The sequence below is a fragment of the Cygnus olor genome, chromosome 7 (genome assembly GCF_009769625.2).
Source record: "Cygnus olor isolate bCygOlo1 chromosome 7, bCygOlo1.pri.v2, whole genome shotgun sequence".
Classification (NCBI taxonomy): domain Eukaryota; kingdom Metazoa; phylum Chordata; class Aves; order Anseriformes; family Anatidae; genus Cygnus; species Cygnus olor.
In genome coordinates this window covers 24,558,922-24,582,973 of record NC_049175.1, presented here as the reverse complement: position 1 = coordinate 24,582,973, position 24,052 = coordinate 24,558,922, and the positions used below count along the sequence as shown (strand labels likewise).

Below are 24,052 nucleotides of genomic sequence, written 5' to 3'. Positions count from 1 at the left end.
TCTCGGGGTCGGCCCGGGGAGATCGGGGGTTGGGGGGGGTTGGTTTGTGTGGGTCTGGGGGGTGTTGGGGCCTGGGGGGGTTAATGAGGCCTGTGGGGGGAGGGTGTAGGCCTGGGGGGGGGGGCGTCCTGTCAGCGCTGCCGCCGCCGGGGGGGATGGGGCGGGTTTGGTGCTGTGAGGCGTTTGACGGGAGCGGTGTGGGATGAAGGGAGGAGCTGGGGGGTCCTGGGTGCTGCGAAGGGTCTGCTAACGGCAGCAGGCAACGCTGGGGGACGGGTGGGTGGTGAGGCGCGGCGCGGCCTGGACTGAGGTGGGGTGCTGGGCTGGTGGCGGTGACCTGGGTTCGGGTGTCAGAGCGGGACACGGGGTGCTGGCAGAGTCTCTGGGGGTGCCAGGTGGGTGAGGACCAGCAGCAGGGCTGTGGCGGTGGGGGAGCTGCTGCCGGGGTGCTGAGAGCACAGGCAGGAGGAAACGGCAGCAGGGACGGAGCTGCCCCGAGGGCAAAGCAGTGTGTTGTCCGGGAGCCCGCTGGGTGCGTGCGCAGGAGGAGGCGTGAGTGAGAGCAGCAGAGGCAGCTCCACGTCTTCACTGGGTTAATTCTGGCTGCGTCCCCAGCTGCTGGGCCGCAGAGAGAGATTGGGATAAGGTCTGCGGGATCTGCTCTATTTTAGATCAGTTGATGATGGAGCTTGTCACACCAGGCACCAAAGCCGTCGCAGGATGGACATCTGCTGTGGAGATGAAGGCAGCTGCCTCCAGCAGCGCCGTGCTTTGTGGGACACATTTGGCCCGCAGCTGCTGCTAGCCAAATCTGCTCTTCTGCCTTGTGATGTCCCGATAAACTGGTGTCGTCTGGGATCTGGCTGCTGTTATCAGAGGGCTTTGTGTGTGGAGAGGGTGGGCTGGGAGTTTTCCAGCGCCTGCGTTATTTGATGCGGCGTTTTAATGCCTCTTTGTCTATTTTCCATTTCTGGGAGTTGTTTGTTGGATTGCAGCCTCGCAGACGGGGTGGGTGGCACTTTGGGGTGCCCAGTGGACTGGTTGTGCTGGGCAGAGGACCGGGGAGCTCTGTGCTGTCTCTCTGGCGTCTCAGTTTTCCCTCAAACTGAATAACCGTTAGTGGTAGGAACCCTCTGAAACACCAGCAAATATAACTAGAGCAGCCCGGGGGTGCGGGTCAGCAGTCAGAACTGATCCAGACGGCTCGATGTAACAACTTCCTGCTTGTCGTCTGAGCGTGTAGCTGCCCCGAGCGTGTTTCTGGCCTGTCGTGATTGCACTGGTAGGCGCTGAAACCCCCTTCAACGGCTGCGTGCCCTGACTCCAGTGACCAGAGGGTTAATGCCGAGGTTTGCATGAGTTCGGTGCTCACCCAAGTGAGTAGGTACAGAGGGGAAGCTGTGGGGCAGAGGAGGCAGGAGGGCACAGGTGGAGCACGGAGGGAAAGACGGGCCGTGAAGACGCGGAGCGTTTTACCGGGATGCGCAGCGCTGAGCCCTTTGGCTCGGCTGAGCAGCAAGCACGCGTGCTGGGCTCGCAGCGAGGCGAGGGGAGGTGCTACAGGGAAGGATGGGCAGCTTTCCAGAGTTCGGGAAGCGCTGGGCGAAGCGGGGCTTGTGGGGTACTTGTCACTGCGTAACCATCTTCACCGGTGGGGCGGCGCCTTCCCGGCTGATAGCGGGGCCGGAGGACGGCCCGTGTTCTTCTCAAAGTGTTGACCGAAGCTGGCGTCGTTGTGTCAAAGCCACGGCTGTCAAAGCACGGCCCCGTTGTACCGCTGACGAAACTCAGCCGTGGGGTGTCTAGAGAACGCCAGGCAGGTCTCGTGGAGAGCATGCCATGCCAGCAGGGCTAGGTGTGTACTCGGGCGTCTTCCTCCCGGCCTTGAGCTCCTGTTTCTAGCACGAATGGCGTCGCAGGGACGGGACGAGGCTGTCAAGTGCCGAAAGCACCGGAGCAGAGGCAGAGGGTGGTGACATCGTCTGGTGGTGGGCATTAGCTCTTTGCACGGGGCAGAACGCCGCCTTGCAGCCTGCTCAGAGCGTTCGATTTTAATTATGGAAGGCGAATCCCTGCTGCTCCCGGTTAATACACCGAAACAGGGAGTGCCGGGTGACCTCTTTGACAGAGAACTATGTTGGTAGGTTTGAGCTGGAAGAACTCCGTAGGTGACTGGCCTCCACTGAGTGTGGGATTTCGGAGGAGAAAAGGAAGTCTGCGCTGAATGACACCATATGGTGGAGACATGCAGCAAGCAAATGGCTTGGTTGGGAGTCCTGCCAGAGGAAGAAGTATTGAATCAACTGCGCTCAATAGATTAATTTACTTCGGTTGTATTTTGAGAAAGGCTGGGTGATTTTATGACCATTAGTGACATTTGCAGCTCTGCAGCCGAAGATAAAGGTAATCAGACGTCATTCTTCAGGGCCCCAGCTAATCAGCGCAGTTGTCAGAGCGGGCTCTTCTCCTCCAGCTCCCTGTGCGCAGAAGTGCACGCGGGACGACAAATGTAGCCTCAAATATCCCCGCTGAAAGCCGGGTATGGGGCTCAGCGAAACCGCTCGTCCTTCCCCAGGCGTGTGGCTGCTGCGTGCCAGCCTGGAAGCACCGCTCGCTTGTCTTTCTCCCGCTGTTTAAACGCGGTGAGCTGCTGCTGCATCGCTGGTGGCGGGCCGGGGCTGCGCTGTGCTCGGTGCTGTGCACCCAGAGCAAGATGTGTCCCCGCGCCACGGCAATACGGGGCGAGGTGAGAGATAACGGAGCGATAGGAGGAGGAGAACGCCGGGCAGGTTGGAACTTGGCCCCTTCGCTGCCTAAACCTCCTCCAGGGCTGCAGGCGTGGCGGAGGAGGAATTAGCGGGAGCCTCGAGGGGCGGCTTTAGGGATGTTTTGCGAAGTTTCTCCCACGGTCGTAGGGGAGGCGCGAAGGGGCTGGGCTTGGTGCAGCTCTGGGAAGCGGAGCCGTCAGCTGGAGGGGGACGCCCGGTCCCCGCGTCGTGCTGTCCACCTGGGGACAACGGGGTGAGACGTGGCCACGGGGCGGGCCGAGAGGCAGAGCTTTGCGGCCACAGCGCGCCTCGGAGAATTGATTTGATTTCGGCTAAATATCCACGTCTACCAGATAAGCGGTCGCTGGTGACTGAGGGCGGTTTTGTTTTAAATTCATTATCTGAGCTTTGCGGCTAATAAAGTTCAGCAGAATACATTTACTTCCCTCCCCTAATAGGAATCAACCGTGCTCGGCCGTGGCTTGCGGGCCGTGCTTTATCCGTGCCCTGTGTATCCAGCCCTCAGTACGAGGGGAAATTGTTCTTTCCATTCCGGCCGCGTAGCGCCGATCTGATACAATATTTGAACGGATTATCTCAATGCTCTGTTTGTCCCAGACCAATTTTTGTTTTGGCCTATAAAGTGAATCTTCCTTTCAGCGGCTTCTGTGGTACAGGATGTAGTTACATGCATCAGCTAGTTCAAAAGGCCCATCTACAGCCTGGATTTAAAGCTGAATAAACCCACAAAACCCTTAGCTAGGACTATAAATGTCACTGTATCTTTATATATGTCTGTACTTTTTTCTTTTTTTAAGAGAACGGGATTACTGCGTGCAGCTATAACTGGAAGCCCTTTGATAATTCAGTGGGTATTTTAAACCTAGCAATGATACGCTTTCATAAAACCGCACATCCCTGTTTTCTGAAGGATGCTAATAAGATGGTTAGCCTTTCTTTCATGTTCAACGTGTTTATGAGTGCGCTTACCCATTTAGCTGCATCTCTGAATTTAATGCCCCGCTCTGATTTCACAGTAATTGACAGGAGCCTTTTTTTTTTTCTCCCCGTGAGTCCCCGCTCACTGTCTGGAAAATGCACTCTCCTCCTTGCTAACCCCATCAGTCTGTCTCCTGGTGGTGCCACAAAGAAAACCCTGGCCACCAAGGATAATGATGTTTATAAACAAGCCAATCTGATAGAAAACACGCGGTTCGCTTAACCCCGCGGGGACCGAGCGGCGCGGCTGCCGGCCGCCTGTGCCCGGCCTTGGGTTCCTCTGCGCGCCTGCCCCCCTCCAAAGGCCGCACGCGCTGCCACGCTGTGCCGCCCGTTATCTCAGCAGCATCTGCAGTTCCCTTCTCTCTTACAGATGCCGCAGCCTGCTTAGTTTCGTGCAAGTGACGGGCTGCCCTTAGCCTCCTGCCGGCCGGCTCTGCGGCTCCTCGGCCGGGCGACGTCTCCACCGACCTGCAGGAGACGCGTCCCGCTCCTCACCCTGCTCCTCGCCCTCCAGCCCAGCCTCTGCCGGGCGTCCTCCCTGCTCGCTCCAGGCTACATCCCAGCGCCCAGACGTTTGTCTGTTAGCTGTGCCGCCTCAAGGGCCTGTCTCTCCTCGGTCCAAGTTCGTTTCGGCGTTGTGTTTGCAAGCAGAGGAGTGCTAATCCATCCGTGTGTGTGCAGGGAGGGTTGCTTGTCCCACGTAGCGGCTGCGCGCAGCGGGGAACTCAGCTGAGTTATTTTTTCCAGTCTACCGAGCTGTCAGGAAATGCTTTCTGTCTTCCTAGCTAGTGCGCTCATAAGACCAATTAAAGGAAAATAATAAATACATTAGAAACCAGTCTGTGAACAGCTTTCCTTAGTCTTAAATATTCACTAGGGGGAGAAGGCAGGGTACGAGTCGCCAGTTATCTTTACCGAGTAGTAACGGGCGTAGTAGCCAAGGCTGTTACTTGGCTGGTGATTTAAATTGTGTATACAAAGCATGTAACCTATGCTGGCAGCTGCTGAAATAAAGTCCACTTCTATATTGGCTTGCTTGTCTTCCAGCCTTTTAAATCAGCTTACTTTATACCTTAGAGGATACTTTTATTTCTATATATATCCTCGCGCCTATTGGCTACCCCAGCTAATCCTGTGATCAGCCATGCAGCGGTGTCACTCGAGTCGAATAGGGAGCGATGCTGATCGTTTGCTCGTAGGCTGTCATACTAGCCCAGAAATAGCATCCGTCTACAATGGGAGAGAAGCTCTATTAACGTTTCCAGCAGTTCCTCTTCCCGACCCCTGAGAATTGCTCCCTGGTAGATAAGCAACGCTTCCGAATGCGTTTCTCTGCGCTCGCTATTTTGGAGTTGGATCCTGAAACGTAAGGGCCCCTAATCCCGCTCTGCTCTGGGATACGCTCCTCTGCTCTTAGCAAGTGGTGCTGCGGATAGGATTAGCATTTCAACAACTTCTTTTTTTAACTGCGAGCAATAAACTAAAATAATAGGGCCTGATTCAGGGCCCTCTGCAGTTGGCAGCGGTGCTCGAGCTGGTATGCGTTGGCTTTGGGTCAGCCCTGTAAGAACGGGGACTTCACAGCCTTTCCCTGCAAAGGAGGGGGAACGTGTGAATTTTAGAGTTCCTGCTCTCGTGGGGTCTGTCCACACCGAGCCGCGCTCCGTGGATTTACAAGCCAACAAACACAGCCGTAAATTTGCCAGCAGGTGAAAAGCAAATGCGCGTTGCTCGCCAGGCAGTTAAAACTTGTGTTTTTTAATGATGTCAAGGGCACCGAGGACACGCACGTCAACCGGCAGGCGTTAGGGGCGTTCCTGCCGCTCTGCCTTTCCCCTGCCCTCAGCCCCATGAAGCGCAGCCCGTCGGCAGAAGGAGCCGGGCGCCGTGGCCGCGGGAAGGAGCTGCAGGGCTGCGGGGAGCTGCGGCAGCTGGCTCTGCCCGACGCGGCGCTTCAAATCCATCAGCCACGGGCCCAGCGGCGGGAGCCAGCTGTGAGCGCCCTCGGGCTCAGCGCGGGGCGTCGCAGGCCTGCTCTCTTCGACTACCGGCACCCCGTGGGCACGGCGCCCTCTGCCAAGCGGGGCCTGTTCCTGATTAACGCCTCTCGAGCTGGGCCCGCATTCCCAGGTTTTTACCAGCCTGCTTCCGATAGAGGGGATGCAGCCCCAGGGGCAGGCTCGGGGTAAGATTTCGGTTTTGCTGTTATGGTTCCCTGCGTGAGCTCGGAATTTCTGGCCCTCAGCTCGACACGGGGTGTTCTAAAAGCACAGGCACAATGGCAGTCACGCAGATTTTTACAAATACCCTCCAAAGCCAGTTTTAACAAGTTCCTCTTCTTCTCCCCGTTCCTTTCACGTCGTGTATTTGGAGCTGTGTCTGGCAATTAAAAGGATAACCAATAAATTACTTCCCAATCAGAAATGCTTAGAGGGGGGGATCAAACCTAACTTGCGTTTGAATCTCGGCATGTTCTCGCTCTGCGCTACTGAAAGCTGTGGCATCGTGATCCGTAGGGCCGTGTCCTTTCCGAAATGCTCCGTGCCACCTTCGCACTGAGCAGGCTCAGATAGTCCTTGGCTCCCAGTAGGAATATTTAGAGTTGCGAGAGCATCCGTGCACCGCAGGACCAGGTGGAATCGGGGTGATTTGCGCCTCTTGGTTGCACGCCGGGATCCCGAGCGCTCCCCCAGCCGTCGCAGAGAGGTCTCCGAGCGGTGGCACCGACGGAAGCCCGGGTGCGCTGCTGTAACGTGCCCGGCTGTAAATGAGCTGACCTGCAAATTCTGTTTCCTAATCCTGAGTGATACTGTCAGCTCAGAGAGCTGAGCCTGGCTAATGACTGCAATCCACTGTGCTTTTCTTAGCGGGGACGTGTGGTGATCTGAGATAGTTGTTAAGTGCTACATCCTGAGAAGCAGAACTGCACGTGCCCCATGGGTCCGGCATGTTTTAGGCAGATAAACGGGGTTTGAGATGATCAGGGAGTTACTATGAAAAGAAGCGATGTCAGGTACACAGTAACCTACAGCTAACCAGGAGGGAGATTAAATTAATGGGGTTTTCCCTCTGATAAAGATAATGAGGAGCTTGCAAGGACTTGGGTTGCAGCTCCTACACATGATATCCTCGGGCGCTGTCTTCCTGGCACAGGCAGTGCCAAGCAGCTGCATGACGTGAGCGGTGCAGCCAGTGGTGCACCCCACTGAGTGACATTCGTGCTGTCTGAGACCTTGCTGCTGGTCCTTGAGATGAAGGAAAATTGGGGGCAGAAGAGGAAACGGGAAGGGGTTCAAGCTGTCCTGGAATCCACCGCCATACAGAACCTGTTTTGGGGGAAGGGGGGCATGGCGTGGTGAGAGGAGAGAGTCAGAGGGGAAATAACAGCTAGTCTCTCTTGCTGATTTAGGGTTTACTCTCAATCCTGCGTAAACTGAAGAGCACCCCAGACCAGGAGGTAAGGATCCTCCTCTTGGGACTGGATAATGCAGGCAAGACCACACTCCTGAAACAGTTGGCATCGGAGGACATCAGCCACATCACACCAACACAGGTGAGGAAGGCCTTTCCCTGCCCAAGGCAGTTCTTGTGGTCCCACTTGCTTTCCAAAACTCTACAAACCGGAGTCCGGTGCCCCATTTAAGTTTCTGAGTTGCCTCCGTAAGAGGAGGCTCCCTGAACGAGCCAGAGAGCACCAGGCCAGATCTGCCAGGTAGTGCAAATGTGAACGTGTGCCGTGAAGTTCTGCAGAAGGCTTTTGGGTCACGCTGGTGTTACGTGGATGAGCCATAGCTCCCGTTTGTCCGCACCAACCACCGGGCGTGGGCAGGGGACGCTGTAGCGTTGGGCGTGTCCCCGTCTCCCTGCATCTTTCACCCGTCCAGCTCCAAGCGTCTCGCATATTCCATCGCTGCCTCTCCGATGCCTCTGGCCCCCTTTCTTTGAGCTCGGGGTTGGGGAGAAGGACGTCACCCATCAGGAGTGCTGCAGCATTGCTCCTGTGTTGACCAGAGGAGGTTGCTAGAGAGCTGTGGGAGATGCTTCCCCCACCCCATAGCTGCCTCGCAAAGCTCCCAGCCCCGACACCCCGATTCCAAGCCCCAGTCCCCTGGGTGGTGTGGCAGCACGTTGCCAGCCCACGCCACATCCTGTTTTTCTACTTGAATGCCCTTTCAATTGGTGCTTTAATTGATGAAATGGACCCTTCAGACATGCAGCTGTTGCTCTTTTAAGCCTGGCATTAGTTGTGTCGTGTCGAATTGAGCTGAGACCTCTGGCTTCGTGTTAGCTAGGACTCTACTCAGCTTTCACAGGCTCGGTCCTGCTTCTCACAGTGCCCTTGTTTTCTCCTTATCTGCAGCTCTCCCACCTCTTCCTGCACCCACCCTGCTGAGCCTTCCCAGGGCACTAACTGCATCATACGTTTCCGTAGCCATGACAGCATCAACCCTTGACCCAGGAGCGCAGGCGAGCTGATGGCTTGGCGTCTGTGTTTGCTTTCGCCGGTGCCTCTCCTGCAGCCGATCCATCTTTGTGGCTGCCTGGCCCACCTCGCTGCACGTTGCAGGCACGGGATGCATAAGGCGTTAATGTTCTGCCTGTGAACGTGATCCAGCCGTTCAGGTTTATGCTCTATGTGGCTTTGTTTCTGCTCTTTCCAGGGCTTTAACATCAAAAGCGTACAGTCCCAGGGCTTCAAGCTGAACGTATGGGACATAGGCGGACAGAGGAAGATCAGGCCGTACTGGAGGAACTATTTTGAAAACACTGATATCCTTGTGAGTATTGGCTGCAGCTGAATGCTGTGTTCATGCAATGGCTTTCCAAGATCTTGGCCAGAAATTCAGGAACAAGCAATGTAATGTCCCAGTCCTCAGCAACACCATTGCCATTGTAACAGGAGTTATTCTGAGGAAAATGGCAAGATTGGTTGGGTGCAGTAAGAAAAATACAGTGATGTTTGGAGAAATCATGCAGTTCTATGTTTTGACTTTCACAGGATGGGGCTGGTTAGAGCTAGCCAGTTCCTTTCCTCTCATCTCAGGCTCTTTCACCTGAACGCACATTAATAACTTTTCGTTTGCCCATCTGTAGCTCCTTTCACTGGAGGCTCCGAAGGCTTGTCGTGGGTATTAGTGACGTGAGCCTCGCGTACAGCGGCAGGTCGGTGTGGTGCCTTTGTTTCATAGCTGGAGAAACTGAGGCATGGAAGAATTCAGCGTCACATCTGGCATCAGATAGGAAGGCTTCTGGCTGAGGGGCACAGAGAGACCCCTTGTCTTTTCCTTTGGTCCTTTGATCATGAGACTGTCCTTTAATGTTTTTGACGTCTTAGCTGCAATTACCTTACAATTTGCTACAGTTTACTACAATTGTAATTACGCCGCAGGACCGTGCCAGAGCACGTTACCCTGGGACCCTCCGAGTGAGTTCTGACTAGTTTCAAAGAGCACCTCTAAAAGTCAGCCACGCATGGCGGGCTGGGGGCTCCAGGCCCACCCTCCTGCCGAGCAGCGTTGCCAGTGGGAGCAGAGAAAAGGCCGCTCTGAGCAAGGTCTGCAGGCTCCCATGGGAAAGCAGGAAGCTCGCTCTGAAAGACGCCCTTCCTCCCTTCTGTCACACACATACTCACCAACGTGCTGAGAGCTTCAGTGCACTTCCACAGAAGGATCAGTGCTGCTAGGAACAGGACCCTTTGCTCCAAGGCTCGTGTCTGGAAGGGCCAGGCAGTACCTGCAGGCTTAGAAAACATTGTCCAAACAAAGCTGTTATTTAAATGCGACTGAAAAGTCCCCAGCAGTCTCTCTGCAGATTCCCCTTTTTCAGCGTTAATTTCTAATCTGATGTTTGAGGTCAACCACCGTGGCATAAACCTGGGCAGTGGCTTTTGCAAAGAGCAATGGTGCGATCTTCCTAGGGGGAAGATCTGTGTTTGAAAAGCCAGCAGGACAAATGTCACGTACCCCTCTGTGGCCGTCAGGAAGGGGAGCACGGCACGGCTGTGAGGTGATCAGGCCCACTGAGTCCAGGCTCTGCAGCTGCATGCGGTGGGGAGGCCGTAGGTTTGCAAATCAAAGTCGACACCGCAAAGCAGCAGCTAGGGGATCTTTGTCTCTGCTACAGCATTGCTCAGGCTGCAGAGACTGCGCAACTGCAAAACACTATCTGGGAGTCTGCTGGCAAAAACAATGAACTGTGCTGGTCTGTGGGCTTCCCCCCTTCCCAGGGTGCGCCGCATGGGAGAAATAAAGATGAATTTTAAGGCTGAAGGAAATGAAAGCAGTTGCGTTCCCTATCCTCCTCCCTTCCCAGCTAAAGCGATGCACAGAGAAAACCTTTTCATACGAGTAAGAAAATAGGTAGAAGCGGAGTCAGTTTGGGGGAAGCAGCAGAGTGAATTCAGAGAGGGAATGAGAAGTGTGCATGTGGACCTGAGCTCTCCTGCCTGCGTTCCCTGATGGCCAGCTGGCAGCCAGTCCCAGACTGGGAGCTGTCTGCGTGTCAGTGCAGTGCTTTGCCATGTCCAAACACATCAAAACTGGGATAGCAGCTGAAAGGATAGGATTGAGCCCTCCTGCCAGCCCTCGCACCCCTTACAACCGGTAATTTATCCCCTCTCACAAACCTGGTGGACGTCACGCCTCTGTAAAATGAGCTAACTTATCCCTCATACTATTTCCTCATCCAGCCCCGCTGCTTGCAATTTCTCCCCAGCCCACTTACTCCAGGTTTTGTTTTGGCCTGTTGCTCAAAGGAGGCACCCAACTTTACAGGAATTTCTTTCTCGAGCTCCAGTACAATGTACTCAAGGGCTGTTCAAACTGGTGAACCATGCGACAAAACACTACGGCCAGAAACAAGATCTTGTGTGGGCCTGGCTGTAGAAGGAAGATAGAAATAAGATACGCCACAGTTCCCAGGACCCCCTGCTTCTGTCTTCTCCTAAACTATATTGCAGAAAGCAGAAAGGACCCTCTAAAGGGTATTAAAAAGCAGGAAGCGATTGCAAATTCAAATCCATGCAGGTGCCTTTGAATGAGAGCTCGGTCTTGCATCACACACCTGTGATATTTGGAAGCTTAACCCAGGCAAATAAGGTGTGGATATCTGGCTGATTGCGTATTCAGACAGGCACCTGCAGCTATTTGGCACAGTGCTTTCTGGTTTGGAAGTAGGCACTCCGCACATACTTTACCTTCTCTGCGCTGTGCTTCTGTGGCTTTTGCCCTGAGCGCCGTTGTCTCCAATTCTTATCTTGCAAGATAGCTCCCTAGCAAGGAACGGAGAGAAAGCCTGGCTGGCTGGGACTCGGGGCTCTTCTGTGCCAGTTAGAGAAGCACCGTAATAGGGGAGGTGCCACCTCTCAGATGAGAAGCAGCACAGTGAAAATACTCACATGAGCATTACATCCGTGTGTTGCTAAGCTTCCCCTGAGACGTCCTGAAGGAGGGAAGATGACAGTCAGTTTTCACAACCGCCAGCCTGCAGCTTCTTCCTTTCTTTCGGTTTGTGCTTCCTACCCCGAATGGGATGCGCAGGGGTGGGTGCTTGGGAGGGGCAGGGAGGACGGGAGCAGCTGGTGCAGTATCGCTGCGCGTACTTGGGATCACACTGCGGGGAGAGGCTGCCACGCATGCCCGTGGGCCTTTCCCCCTCACGTGGCACTGGGCACGTGCGCTGCTGCCACGTCCCCGTGCAGCTGCGTCCAGCCCCGCCGCGTATCCCCCAGCCTCTGTCAGCACGCATCAGCCTGCCCTTGGCAGGACGACAGACCCCAAGCGATCAGCAGAGGCCTGCGAGGTTGCTGGTTTTCCTCCTTCTCAAGCCTGGCGTGCAGATTCTCTCGATGTGCGTTTGGTCCTGTTTTAAACAACCCCAGCACTGCTCATTAAGGGAGTGCCTACAGTTTAGTAGACATTGCTGCTGGAGATCTTCCCTCCCCCAACTATTTGGTCAAAAATATCCTGGAAGTCTGGAGTCTTGATGCTGAGACTGCCTGGGAGGATGCCATTTATCTTGATGGCGGGGTGCTGTGCTCATCTATTCCCTCAAAACGAGGCTGACACTTGCTCCCTGTAAGCCACCAGAGCATGCATATGACATGCTAACGTCTTCAGTCAGCGCTGATGGAGAATGGCAGGGACTGGAAGCAAAAGGCTCTGTGTTTGTCACCAGTCCTGGCCCTGTCTGCTGCCCCGGCATCCTTCTCCTTCAAAAACCTTCACAAGTAATGAAAAAGGGGTGCCAGGAGATTCTTGCCTGAGTATCGAGGTTCCCCAGTTTCTTTAAATGTGGCTTGGTATGTGTGCATGCTGAACTGCAATGGTATTGCTGCAGGGAGGGAGGGTGGCTGGACTTAGTAATTACTTATCTAGGAGGGCCTTCAAGGAGCCTTTTAGCCTGGGCAGACTGAGAGCTGCCTCTGTTGGAAAGCTCCTTTGCATTTCCAGAAGGAAATCAGCACATGGAATGCTGCTCGGAGGCGGTGGAGACCCCCTGCCAAGGCAGGGAGCCCGCAGGCTGGAGAACCACCCTTCTGCTACCAGGGGACAGATGTCTGGCTGGGACCTCCTCGTGGACTGCGGGATGTGGTGCCCAGCTCCGAGGGGGTGGCAGGACTGTGTGGCCACGCTTGGTGAGCCAGCTGCTCCCCGTCTCCTCCACCGTCCTGGTAAACAGGCTGGCAGCTGAAGACAGAGTCTTGCAAGCAGGATCCAGCCGTCATCCCTGCCCACCTGTTCCAGGAGGTTGCAGTAGGAGAGAAACTCACTGTCCCCAATATATTCGTGCTTCCTCTGTCCCCTGAGTGCCATTATGTGCCTTGGTGGCTTACGAGGAGGCGATGTGTCCTGCTAGAGGGCAGCATGGCCTGTTCACATCAGTGCAGTGCTTGGACACCACGTTTACTGGGGTGAATGGCCACGTCTGGCTCCCCACGTTTTGCCATCCTCTGCTCAGCTTCAGCCTGTAAGCTGGTCGTAACTAAAGATGCTGGGTGGTCTCCCGTTCTCTTCAGGTAATAGATACCACGGAGGCAGTAAGAGCATTCCCAGTACTGCCGCCAGCTCCTTTCTGATCCCAACCACATGGCTGTCCGCTCCCTCTGGCTTTTAAAAAGGTGGTTCCTCGCCTCTCCGAATGTCACAAAGTTTTGTCAACATTTGCTGTATAAATAATACCAAGCATCTTTATGCCCCGAAGCATAATTATTAGGCTCAACTCATTTAAGCACACGCTAGTGTGGAAGAATACCATCTGGGAAAAGTAACTTTTTCCCCTCATTTCTTTTTCAGATCTATGTCATTGACAGTGCAGATAGGAAGAGGTTTGAAGAAACGGGTCAGGTGAGTTTCTTATGCCCAGCTTCCTTTGAAGTAACTCAGCGCTTCTGAGTGCCCCTTGCTCACAAAAGTTAGGAGGATGATTTTGTTGTTTATGAGGGAAATTTGCATTTCAAGAGAGACTTGCCTTTCAACATCAATGCAGATTATTTTGGTAGATGGGAAACAAGGAATATAGGTAGCCTAATTCTGTTTAAATAGAACAGTTTTCATTAAAATTATACAATAATAGCAAACGGAGCCCAATACTGAAAGCAAAAACTTCTCTAAGTCCTTTAAACCTTGCCAAACCAAGACCCTGAGGAATCTTATTTTCTTATTTACAAAGCTGAAATGGAAATCATATTGACTTGATTGTCTTTTGGACGTAATTGAAAAAAAAAAAAACAGGAACTTTGTAACTAGGACTGGCTAGAAAATACGATTTCTGTTTTGCAAAGTTTTGATGTTTTGTAACATTTTGTGTTTTAGGATGGAACAAAAATAGGACTTTTGTAAAATTCAGAAAGTGACAGCGTCCCGAAATAGCTTGCAACAGATTCACCCCCATGAAATGGGAAAGTCAGAAGTGAGAGATTTAGGTTAAAGCCCTCTGTTCTGCCCGATTTGAAGGAGGCACTTGATCTTTTGTCTCTCAATTCTCAAGGGCACACCCTAACAGCAGGACTGCTGGTTACTCTAGGGGTGGGGAGACTCTCCTGTTGGTGCTGTTTCATTTTATATCAGCAATTAAATATTCATTAGGCAAAAGAGAGGAAGCAGAAGCTTAGAGCACTTGCCTGAGTCAGGCGGGTTCAGCCTGGACCCCTCACATTTCCACAAACAATTTGGTTTCAATAAATCAGACGTGTCAGATGAAAGACCTATTTTGTTGAAAAATTCCCAGCCAACTCTGTTTATAACTCCATTCTCTTGTCCTGTTTTCCAAACCAAGCATTGCTTTTGGGGGGATGGAGTCAGATTACCGCTGCAGTTTAGCATCTCCCTGGCTGCACTCATTTAATTCAAAAGTTTCTAGTCAGGGGGATGAAAGATGTGAGGACAGTATCTGAAAGTGAGACCCTTCCAGCTAAATAAGGAGCCCACAGAAATCTCATCTGCTCATCTGTCTGCAACGCCAGCAGTCCCTGCAGGTTCAAGTTCTGCTGGGCTTGCCATATGTTCACATGGGGAAGTGACTTGAGACTGTGCTCGTTTCACATGAGGCCATTGCACAACGCTAGACATGAAGTATTTCAGCCATCGTTGATCTACTGCAGATTCAGATTTGAGCTATTAAAAGACTCTCTTTAAGTCACCCACTTTTAAATGAACAAGCCCATTTCTCAGGATGCCACCCAATGTGTGCTGCACATATGGAGCCAAAATCCAGCGAATAAAGCTGATCTAGCTTGTCTTCAGCTAGCCAATGCTTTCAAAAGCATTGCCACTTTCTTGTGGGATTTCCATTTCTGGGAGGGAAAAAAAAAAAAAAAAAAAGGAAAAAGAAAAAGCCCTCTGCCACTCAAATTGCTGCTTATAGTACTTGGAACAAAACCCCGAAACTCATTATTAGCGAAGATATCAGGGCTTGTGTCAGCGGCTGCTCAGGTACAAATGCCAGTCAGGCAGTAACTTAAAACAAACTCTTCATACTGCCAATTTACATGTTTTTTGCTGTTTCATCAGTTTTGGTCTCTGAGGAGCAGAGACTGGTAAAACACAGAGTTGTAGCCTTTAAGGCAACTGCTAATTTCAGACTAAGATGAAGATTTTTGTAACCTGTAATTGGAAGAAATAGCTTTTGAACCTTGGGCACAGATGATTGTATACATTTTTGCTCTCTTATAATAAGATCTAAGTTTCACTGGAACACACTCTTCCAGCGTTTGCCCTAAATATATTTCTAATTAGAGACAGCCACTGGTGGTTGAAGGTTTTCTTCCCTTCCCTCTCTCTGTCTTCCCCCCACCCTACTCCCTTGTAAATGATATAGGAGCTGGCTGAGCTTTTGGATGAAGAAAAGCTTAGTGGAGTCCCCGTGCTCATATTCGCTAACAAGCAGGATTTGCTGACGGCTGCCCCTGCTTCAGAGATTGCCGAGGGACTGAACCTACACACAATCCGTGACAGAGTCTGGCAGATCCAGTCTTGTTCGGCTCTTTCTGGAGAGGGAGTACAGGTGAGGCTCTGGAGAAGGCTTGCTGTGCCAGCAGGCCATCTGCGAGAGAGAGAGCTCCTTGTCTGTTGATCTGCAGGGTGGGGCTGGACCGGCTGCGTCGCGAAAGAGGGTCAGCGCAGCCAAACCCGCGCTGCGCACAGCACGGGGGGTGCATATCTCATCGCCCGTGCGAAGGGGAGGGGGAGCTACGGGCCCCTGAGGTCTCTCCATCCCTAGGAAAGGGGAGCCAGCACCTCCCCACCCGGGACCCCTTGGCCGGGCCAAATGAAGACATTGATTTATTTTAAAGAGACTGCTGTCAGGTTAATCATTTTCACAAAACAAATCGCCTTTTACTATTAACCCCTTTGACTGTTACAAGTGTGCACTTTAGAAATCTGATTTACCTTCACTACTAATGTCATTTGGCGTTTGCTCAGCGCCAGAGAGAAAGCGATCAATTTTTCTGGTCCAGAGAAACACAAGAGCTGCACATGGGGCAAAGACCACTTCTATCTAATGGCAGCGTGTGGGGCAGCAAAAACCTGCACTGGGGGGGGGGCACTGAGCTGTGTTCCTGTGCTGCACTGTAGTAGCTGAGACTTGTGCTGCTGTGCTGTAGCCAGTTTCTGCAGTAGAGTAGCTCTTTGTAATGTAAATGGGACCTAGGTTTGTTTATTTCACTCTTAGGCTTTCCTGAATTAATGAAATATTTGCAGTGCTCCCAGTCGGAGCAGGCAGGATTACTCCCTTCACTGATACTTAAAGAAACAGAATCATGAAGATACTTATCTAAGTTGCAAATTCAGTAAAACCCTATTTGCAGATGCTACAGAGATATTCAAGATAGTCAGATCTCAAGCTGAGTATGAAAAGTCGCAGAAGAAGCCCACAACACTGAGTGGGCAGTAAAATGGCAGATGAAATTCAGTGTTGACAAGTGCAAAATGATGCACAAGAGGAACAACATCCCTAACTATACACTTACAGTGATGGGCTCAAAATTAGCTGCCATTACTCAGAGAGCAGATCATTGGGAACAGCAGCTTAGTGCTCATCAAAGGCCAAAAAGGAAAATCAAATGCTAGGGAATTACCAGAAACCAAATAAGAAACTTTCCAGAAAACATCTCTTATGTAGCAGAATAAAAGCATAGTGGCTCCCAGCCTTGAACGTGACATTCCTTTCTGCCTCTGTTCCCATCTATAAAGACTTTTGTAGTAGTAAAATCAGAGTCAAAGAAGAAGTTAGGTTAAAGGGTCTTCAGGACATCTTCAAACCAACCTCCTCCTTAAAGCAGGGATAACTACAAGTGTAGCAGAGGTCGCTGAAGGCCTCGTCCACCCAGGCCGTAAATAAGCAGAGAGATTCCCCAGTCTCTCTACGTAACCTCATCCAATGCTTAACTGCCCTCATCAGGAAAAATTGTCCACATACCTGCTCAGAAGTGTGAGAGATTTGAGGATCTTCTTTTGAGAATGATCAGCAGTACGGAGTGGCATCTGTAAACAGGGAGAATAAAAGGATTAGGACTTGCAGCTTGGAAGGGAGAGGACAGAGTGGGAATGTCTTCAGAATTTGTAAAATAAGGCTTTAAAATGGCAGATAGACCGTACACTATTTTTCACATTGCTAGAGAAAGGGCGATCTTAATGAAATAATCAGACAGCCTTTTAAAAGGAATAAAAACTGCTTCTTTGCTCGCTGCATAATTGAATTGTGGATCTCATCGGCACAGAATGTGGAGGAGACCAAAGGTATCAGTTGGTTCAGAAAAATACTAAGCAATTTCTAAAGAAGAAGTTATCTGAGAATCATCTTCAGATAACTGCTGCTCACCAAGATCTGGAGATAGCTTTTTAATGAGAAGCAGCTTAGGCCATGGACTGGGAGGGAAGAACTGAGCAAGGGAGACCCTGTTCCTACATTTCCTTTCCCTTGGCATCCCGAAAGGCCATGCTGGCCTGGAGGGACCCCTGGCGTGACCCACTGCAGCAGTTCTGCTTTGAAATTCTTAACCTAACATTTAGACCTAAACGCAGCAGATGGCGTCCTTCAAAGAGCCTCTATTTAGTTAGCTAAGATACAAATTGTTGTAACCAACCTTGTAAAAACCTCCAGCTCTGTAATCTTTATTTTGAAGCTGTGGTCTTCGAGGGAAATACATTCCTCGGTGGCAGCGTATGTTCAAGTCCAAAGAAATGTGATCAGGATCAAGAAAGTGAGGCTGCAGTTCAAAGGCTTGCAGACAAGTGCAGGTTACCTCCTTCCTTCCTCCAGACCCTCCCCTACTTTATGTAAGCCCAAGCTAGCTCCCCAGCTGTGAAGAGGCAGTAGAATGGTGGGTGAAATTCAGGGACGTGAAGGAACTAAATGATAGATAACAGCGCTTCCTGTTGATGAGCTTTGACAAAAGCCTCCTTCCCAAACTGATCTATGGGCTCTCTGAAGTGCCCTGGCCGCTTATTTGTTGTTAGGTCCTTCTTTCTGTGCCCTGTCCTTGAAGTACAGTGTATCTCTACACATTCAGATGAGTAAAATACAAAGCCCAATATCCTCAACAAGAAAAATTATATCCATTTCTGTTCTTACTTCCAGAAAACAGAAGACAAGAGCTAAATAAAAGTATTTGCAGCCATATATACTTCGTTTATCATGCTTATCTAGACAAATTAATTTAGATGCAGGCCAGATAACATCCTGTTTTGTTGTCCCTAGTCTCCCTGCCCTAAATACTGCAGCTTATTCCATAAATGATTGTTGCAGAAAGGTCAGGTAAGTTACAAACTCTCTGCAGCTTATAGAAAAAAAGCCCTTACATATATCTTCTGCTTTAACTCCAGCCCTGTCAAATCAGGCAGCAAGGATGCCAAGCTCTCCCTTTGCTTGCAGATTCATTGAACAAAATGTTCTGTGGGATGGCTTTTAAACTAAAGGATTTTAGGTGCAACTGGATCAGCCCAGGAAGAAACAACATCTTCATCCCTTGAACTCTCAGGAGAGGTTAACATACTCAAAATTTAGGGCAATCAAAGAAAAAAAAATGTTTAAAGAGTGAGATTAAGAAAGAAGGTTTTGAGGACCGTGGCACACGATACCAGTGGCTCAGAAAGGGAGCTCTCTATGTGTAGTTAAATCTCAGGTCACTGCTTTAAGGACTTCTTTGGGAAATGACAACGAGTGACAGAAAAGTAAATGAAGATGGGGAAGCATCAGGTATTCAGAATGAAAGCTGAGCGGCGAGCACGCTACCCATCGCTGCTGACGGAATACATGAGCTAGAGCAGAATCGGAGACATCACTGAAGGATTTTGACAGTAAGAGTGGTGGCATATCTAGCACTGAGCACATGCATGAACAGAGTTCATAGGGGAAGATTTTTGTGATAGCTTGAAGGAAGAGCAATGAGGAAAGATAAATAACACCAACAGATGAAGGAGAAATAGTTTGAAGGTCATTTAATTAGTTTAGCTGCTAGCACCATGGTGTATAGAATTGGGTAGTTAAGACTGGGGATTTCAAGGTTAATGAGATTAGATTATGGTTAATAGAATGATATAAATTTAGAGAATTTAACTATTGTTTGAAATAGGTTATTTAATAAAACTGTTAATTAAGGAGGGAATCCATATTGTCATCTTCTCTTTTAAAACACACCGTTGGGGACTAGGGGAGAGGGGCCCAGCAACGTCCTGGGCAGGCTCAGAAGAGAGGTGACTGGGTTAACTGGAAATTCTGTGTAGAGTTTTCCCCTGCAGAAGCCAGCTGGCGTCCCCCATTATGCCAGCTGAAGACTTCATTACCTCCTAACTGAAACCATGGGCAGCACTTGTCTTCTTAATCAGACTTCGTAGTGCCATTGAGAGAGGAGCAGCGTCCCTCGTGCTTAAGGGCTATTTCAAGCAAGCCGTCTGCTTGGGTCTGATTTTGACCTTCAGACCTAGTTAGGAGAGCAGGAAAGCCTTTTCTCCCTGCCACAGCCCCTTGGGCCGTGCCTCTGGAGCAGCATCCCATTCCCACTTACACTGAGACCCTTGCACGTGGTACAACAAACGAGGGAGGCGATCGCTGATGCTAGCAGAGAGATGCAAGAGAGCTCCTGCCTCACAGCAGCTCTCCGCTGCCACGTAGGCTCTCTTGGGGTTGCGCTCTCCGACCAGATCTCCAGTTGTAGTCCTTGGCGTGCAAAAGCTCTGCCCGTTCCACCCCAGCCAGCCAGGGTGGGGTGAAAGCAGAAAGGACTCCTCTGCTTTACTGCCTGCCCTCTTGCTGGAGGTGCTACTTAGGGGCCAGGGCGTGTATTAAACATGAGTCAAGCCTTTGGAGCGCTCCGTGCTCTGCAGCTCGTTTCTTGTTTGAAGCAAGTCTCCGATCAAGGCAGCAGGAGCTCAGCGTGCCCTGAGGAATCATCCTCCAGAACGATGCTGCAGCATATTGTGTCCAGAGTCTCCCAAGCATAATGGTCCCCTGGAGACCATTAAAAGCCAGTGGAAATGAGAGTAGCCACTAAACTTCTCTAATTTATGCCAGAGCTGCTCCGGCCCAAAGGACTGTGGGAAAGGCTGAGCCGCTTTCTCCTCCCTGGCTGTTTCAACCTAGATGAGAAGGGAGCCCGAGCCCTGCGTTGTGCTGGTGCTGCCATTCAGCACTTTCACAGGGGCAAGATCGAGCACAGGGCTCCCGACAATCATCTGTGTTGTATCCTCTGAGCTAGGTTTTGTCTTAAAGATGTCTTTGCCACAGCAGGCTACCCAGAGTTCCTCCACATCTTAACAAGGTTCTGGGGCTACTTGTAAATGTGATTTAAAACCAATTTTGACGACTGCAGCTCTCCTGGGGCAGGCAGAGCCAGTTGATGGTGAGGAAAAGCAGCGATATTTCCAGATTACAGGGCAAAGTCTTGTGATTTTTAAGCAGGGTAAGAAGAGAGTCTACAAAGCTGCATCAGGGATACAAGGTCTCAGAGGACAAAAGAAAAGCTTGCACCCAGGCAAAAAAAACAACGGATGATGTACTTGTGGGAGCCTGTAAAAGCCTGCCTGTGCGATGACTGGAGGTACAAAGAAATGACAGATAATGAAGGCACAGTCCTAGCTGTGCAGAGAGAGAAGAAAGTGACAGTTAAAATAACATACACCAAAAATGCTAGAGATGGAGAATTTTGCACTCGCCTGACCCAATTTATTATGGCAGACAGAGGATTACATGAAAGGATTAAGCTTTGCTGTCCTTAAGGTCACATTAGGGGTCACAAGTTTGTGGCCTTGCCTGATCCCTGGCTTACAGGGGAGCAGAAATCGGGAGGCTTTTTCTGGGGTGGAAGGGACTTGTTCCCTGTGTTTGAAGTCAGATTACTTCACTCCCATAGCCGCAGAGCTGATAATGCGGAGAATAAGCAAGCAGTGGGCTAATCTCGAGCAGGACTTTGTATTTCTCCTGGGGGAGGCTCTAGCAGCTCTCTCCCAAAGGGTGCACAGTACAACTCCCCTGGCGCAACAGCAGATGTGACTGCAGCAAGGCGGGGTTGTGCCAGGCAGCATTTCTCTGCAAGGAGCATTATCTTCTTCCCTGGAGTTCTCTCTCTTTGCTTTGGTAAAGTTTACTAGCTGCTTGTTAAGGAGCTGAGAGAGCTGAAGCTGAAAGATCTGAAATCTTTCCCTGGCTAAGTTTTCCCATGGTTGACTTGAGGCTGGAATACTAATATTGTATCCGTCTCCATCCTCAGAATACCTGCCAACGCTTCTGTGTCTCAACAAAGCAGCCCAAGGACATCTATCAAGATCTAAATGTTACTGTAGGGATTGTACTTTCTGCACAGAGCCATCTTTTAAGCATGCAGATATAGGGACAGAACGTGTAGGGACAAAGGATGACAGCAGTTGACTCCTTGTGGGCTTGACTCTTTCAAGCATCGTTTCCTCCTTCCCGTGTGCTTTCCCCACAGCAGCTCTTTGTGTTTACAGCAGCTTCTCTGGATTTCTCTGCCTTACCAACCCCCTGTCCAGCTTCACATCTTAGGTAGAGAAACTGCAAACATACCTTTTGGTTTCTTTCGCCTTCCACTGCATTCGCTGTTCTCCAAAGCATTTGGGGATACTGCAGAAGACATGCGCCCTGACAAAGGTGCACCAGAAGCCACAGAGGTAGTTGCAGTGTGGCTGAAGATGAGCAGAGTATCTCACACATACCTCTCTGATACATCACGCTTAGAGCTAGACACACTCATTTTCTCTTTACCACTGTCAGGCAGGGAGATATTTACAATTAAATGCGATTTTTCCTGCCAATTATCTCGTGTCAGAAGAGAGTTTTAAAATCAATTCCTGCTTTAAAAGTTCGGTGACCTACTTACGTATTTCAAGCCTGTTTGGAGTTCACCTTTCCTCTTGCATTTTGCTATGTCATTCTTTTGCCCTCGTTATATACTTGATGCAGCCAGGCTCCCAGCCATGGTAAATCCCATCATAAACTCTGCTTTACGACCCTCACCGCACTGGTGCTAAAATGGTCTGCCTTTCCCCTTCTCAAGCTCCCTAATGGCAGCAGGCAGAGTTTTAATCACTGTGAATTCAGGTTGTGGTCAGATTAGGTAGAAGATAGGATGCGTGTTTGTTGTTTTGCAGTGATGTATTGTTTCTGGGATTACTGTGCTGAATAGCAGAGGGTGTCAGCTGATATTTATTACTTTAAGCTGTCTCAGCTGTTCTGGTTCAGCAAATAAACCTACATTCAAAATGAATGAGGAGCTCTGCTTGCCTTGTATGCCATGATGTGTGCAAATGTGATTATTGCTTCCGAGGCAGGGGAAGCTGAAATCATTGTGGGAGCATTTTTAGTTATTTATTTATTTTTACTCTTTGCAGGCAATCATGCAGATTTCTAAAGCACACAATCAAGCCAAAGGCTTGACACCTCTCCTCCTAGCCCCATTGTTAAGCCCTAGCATTCCACATGCTGGGAATCGCTCGCTCCCTCTCTCTCTAAAGTGATAAGCTTTAAACCGCGCTATTGATTGCTTAAGGCATTACATGTTTTACACCTAGGTTATCAGTGTTATTGAAAGGGGAAGACACAAAGCTACTGGGCCTTAAAATGAATCTACCTCTCTTCTTTTCCCATTTGCTCTGAGGATTTCAGACAATTTGTTTTACACCGATCTCTGCTGCGGAGATAAATAAATGAAACTGGAGACATCAGCCCTCCCCGAGGTTAGAGTTAGAAGTGTTATTAGTACTGGGCCTCCTGTGCACCCCGGCACAAACTGGGCTCGCCAATTCTTTATTTAACGCAGCAACAAGGGCCAATTTCAAAAGTTGCCGCTCCCCTTCAGATAAGAAGTGTCACGTAGCACGACAATCACGGCAAATTGGTATTTGCAAGTGAGAACCTGCTTCTGATTAAGCCCTGGGGACTCCCTCTCTCTCTCTCCTTACTCTTCAGCTCCCCTCTGACGTGGCCACCACCTTTGTGGCTGAGGGGGGCAACGTGGAGGCACACTGGTGGGGCTTGGCTCACCCAAAATGATCCCAAACTGACCACTGAACATAACACAGTGAAATCCCTCCAGAACTGCAAGGTGACTTTAGCCCAGTTTGCAAGCACAGAGACGTGCAGCTCCCCTCCCTTCCACAAAAGCCTCCCTGCCAGCAGAGATACCTTGTAGACGGGGTGGAGGCGGTGGATTTGACAGGACACAAACACGAGGAGACCGTGCATCTTGCCCCCCCCTTCTGCTTGTCTCACAGCAGATAGTGACAGGAGCAGACAAAATGTCGCTTTGCCCTTCAGTAGCATATCCCATTGTGGAACCTCAGCAAAAACTCATGCTCAGTTCTTCGCAGCAGAAGGGCTACCCTACAGCTTGCAGCGGTCAGAGACGCTGCACACGTTTTTACGGGGGCACCCTAACGAGTGTATCAGCATCCCAAAACTTGACCACCCCTATTCTCACCGAAACCCGGTGGGATCCCCCAGCGCCTCTTTTCTGTGAGGGCCCCGCGGCACGGGGAGCAGAGCCCACAGCCAGTTATTTCGGTGGCTTTCGTCCATCTGAGAGGATGTGATTTGACCAGGGACGTGCAGGAAGCTTGCAGCTGAGCAGAGAATCAGAGCCATGTTAGAGCTGGCTGTGTAACAAACAGCCTCGAGTGCCCGGTCTCAAAGATAAGGTGACGTGCCCAAGGTTACACAAATCATCCGAACCTGGAATTGAGCCTCGGTCCGCTGCTGACATACCTTAACTGCAAAGCGATCCTTCCTTGAAGGGACATAGTGACATGATGAGACGGTGATGCTTTTTATGGGCAGAAGAAGGATTTAATGACCCCTCTGTGCAACACCCACCGAGCAACGAAGCGCTTGTCTTTTACCCGTGGCGTTTTTGGGGCGAGGAGGGCAGGCGTGGGGTAGCTGAGGAGGCAGAGCGCGGTGCCTGCGGCACGGAGTCGGGTGGGACTGGGGGATTCCTCTTCCCTTCGCTCAACTAACACTGCCTTTCTCTGTCTAAAGGACGGCATGAATTGGGTGTGCAAAAATGTCAATGCTAAGAAGAAATAAAGCGGTGTGAGCTGCATGGAAATGGAGGAGCGGTGGGAGCAGAATTCTAGCCCGAAAACACTAATTTGCTGCTTTCTGACCAAATGTTTTTCCATCTGTGCACAGCTACAGCTGTTAAAAGAAAAAAAAAAAAAGAAAGAAAAAAAAGGGAACAACATTGGTTAAAATCTACTGCTGGATTTGGAACTTGACCTGCTCTTTAGTATCATTTTTTATCCCAATAAAGGAATGATATATTTCCTCCC

General features: G+C 50.6%; 1 protein-coding gene and 1 long non-coding RNA gene across 2 annotated transcripts in view; both read left to right on the top strand.

Moving 5' to 3' along the window:
• ARL3 (ADP ribosylation factor like GTPase 3) overlaps positions 1–24,052 on the top strand; it is a 24,278-nt gene extending 226 nt beyond the window's left edge. Inside the window, exons 2-6 of the mRNA XM_040563490.1 lie at positions 7,180–7,323; positions 8,432–8,548; positions 13,064–13,114; positions 15,087–15,272; positions 23,760–24,052. Of these exons, the coding sequence (XP_040419424.1) occupies positions 7,180–7,323; positions 8,432–8,548; positions 13,064–13,114; positions 15,087–15,272; positions 23,760–23,807 (546 nt within the window). The 3' untranslated portion in view covers positions 23,808–24,052. The remainder of the gene's footprint in view (positions 1–7,179; positions 7,324–8,431; positions 8,549–13,063; positions 13,115–15,086; positions 15,273–23,759) is intronic.
• Positions 122–7,157, top strand: LOC121073020. The gene is made up of 2 exons (XR_005821469.1): positions 122–532; positions 672–7,157. It is a non-coding gene; the product is annotated as an uncharacterized LOC121073020 (long non-coding RNA).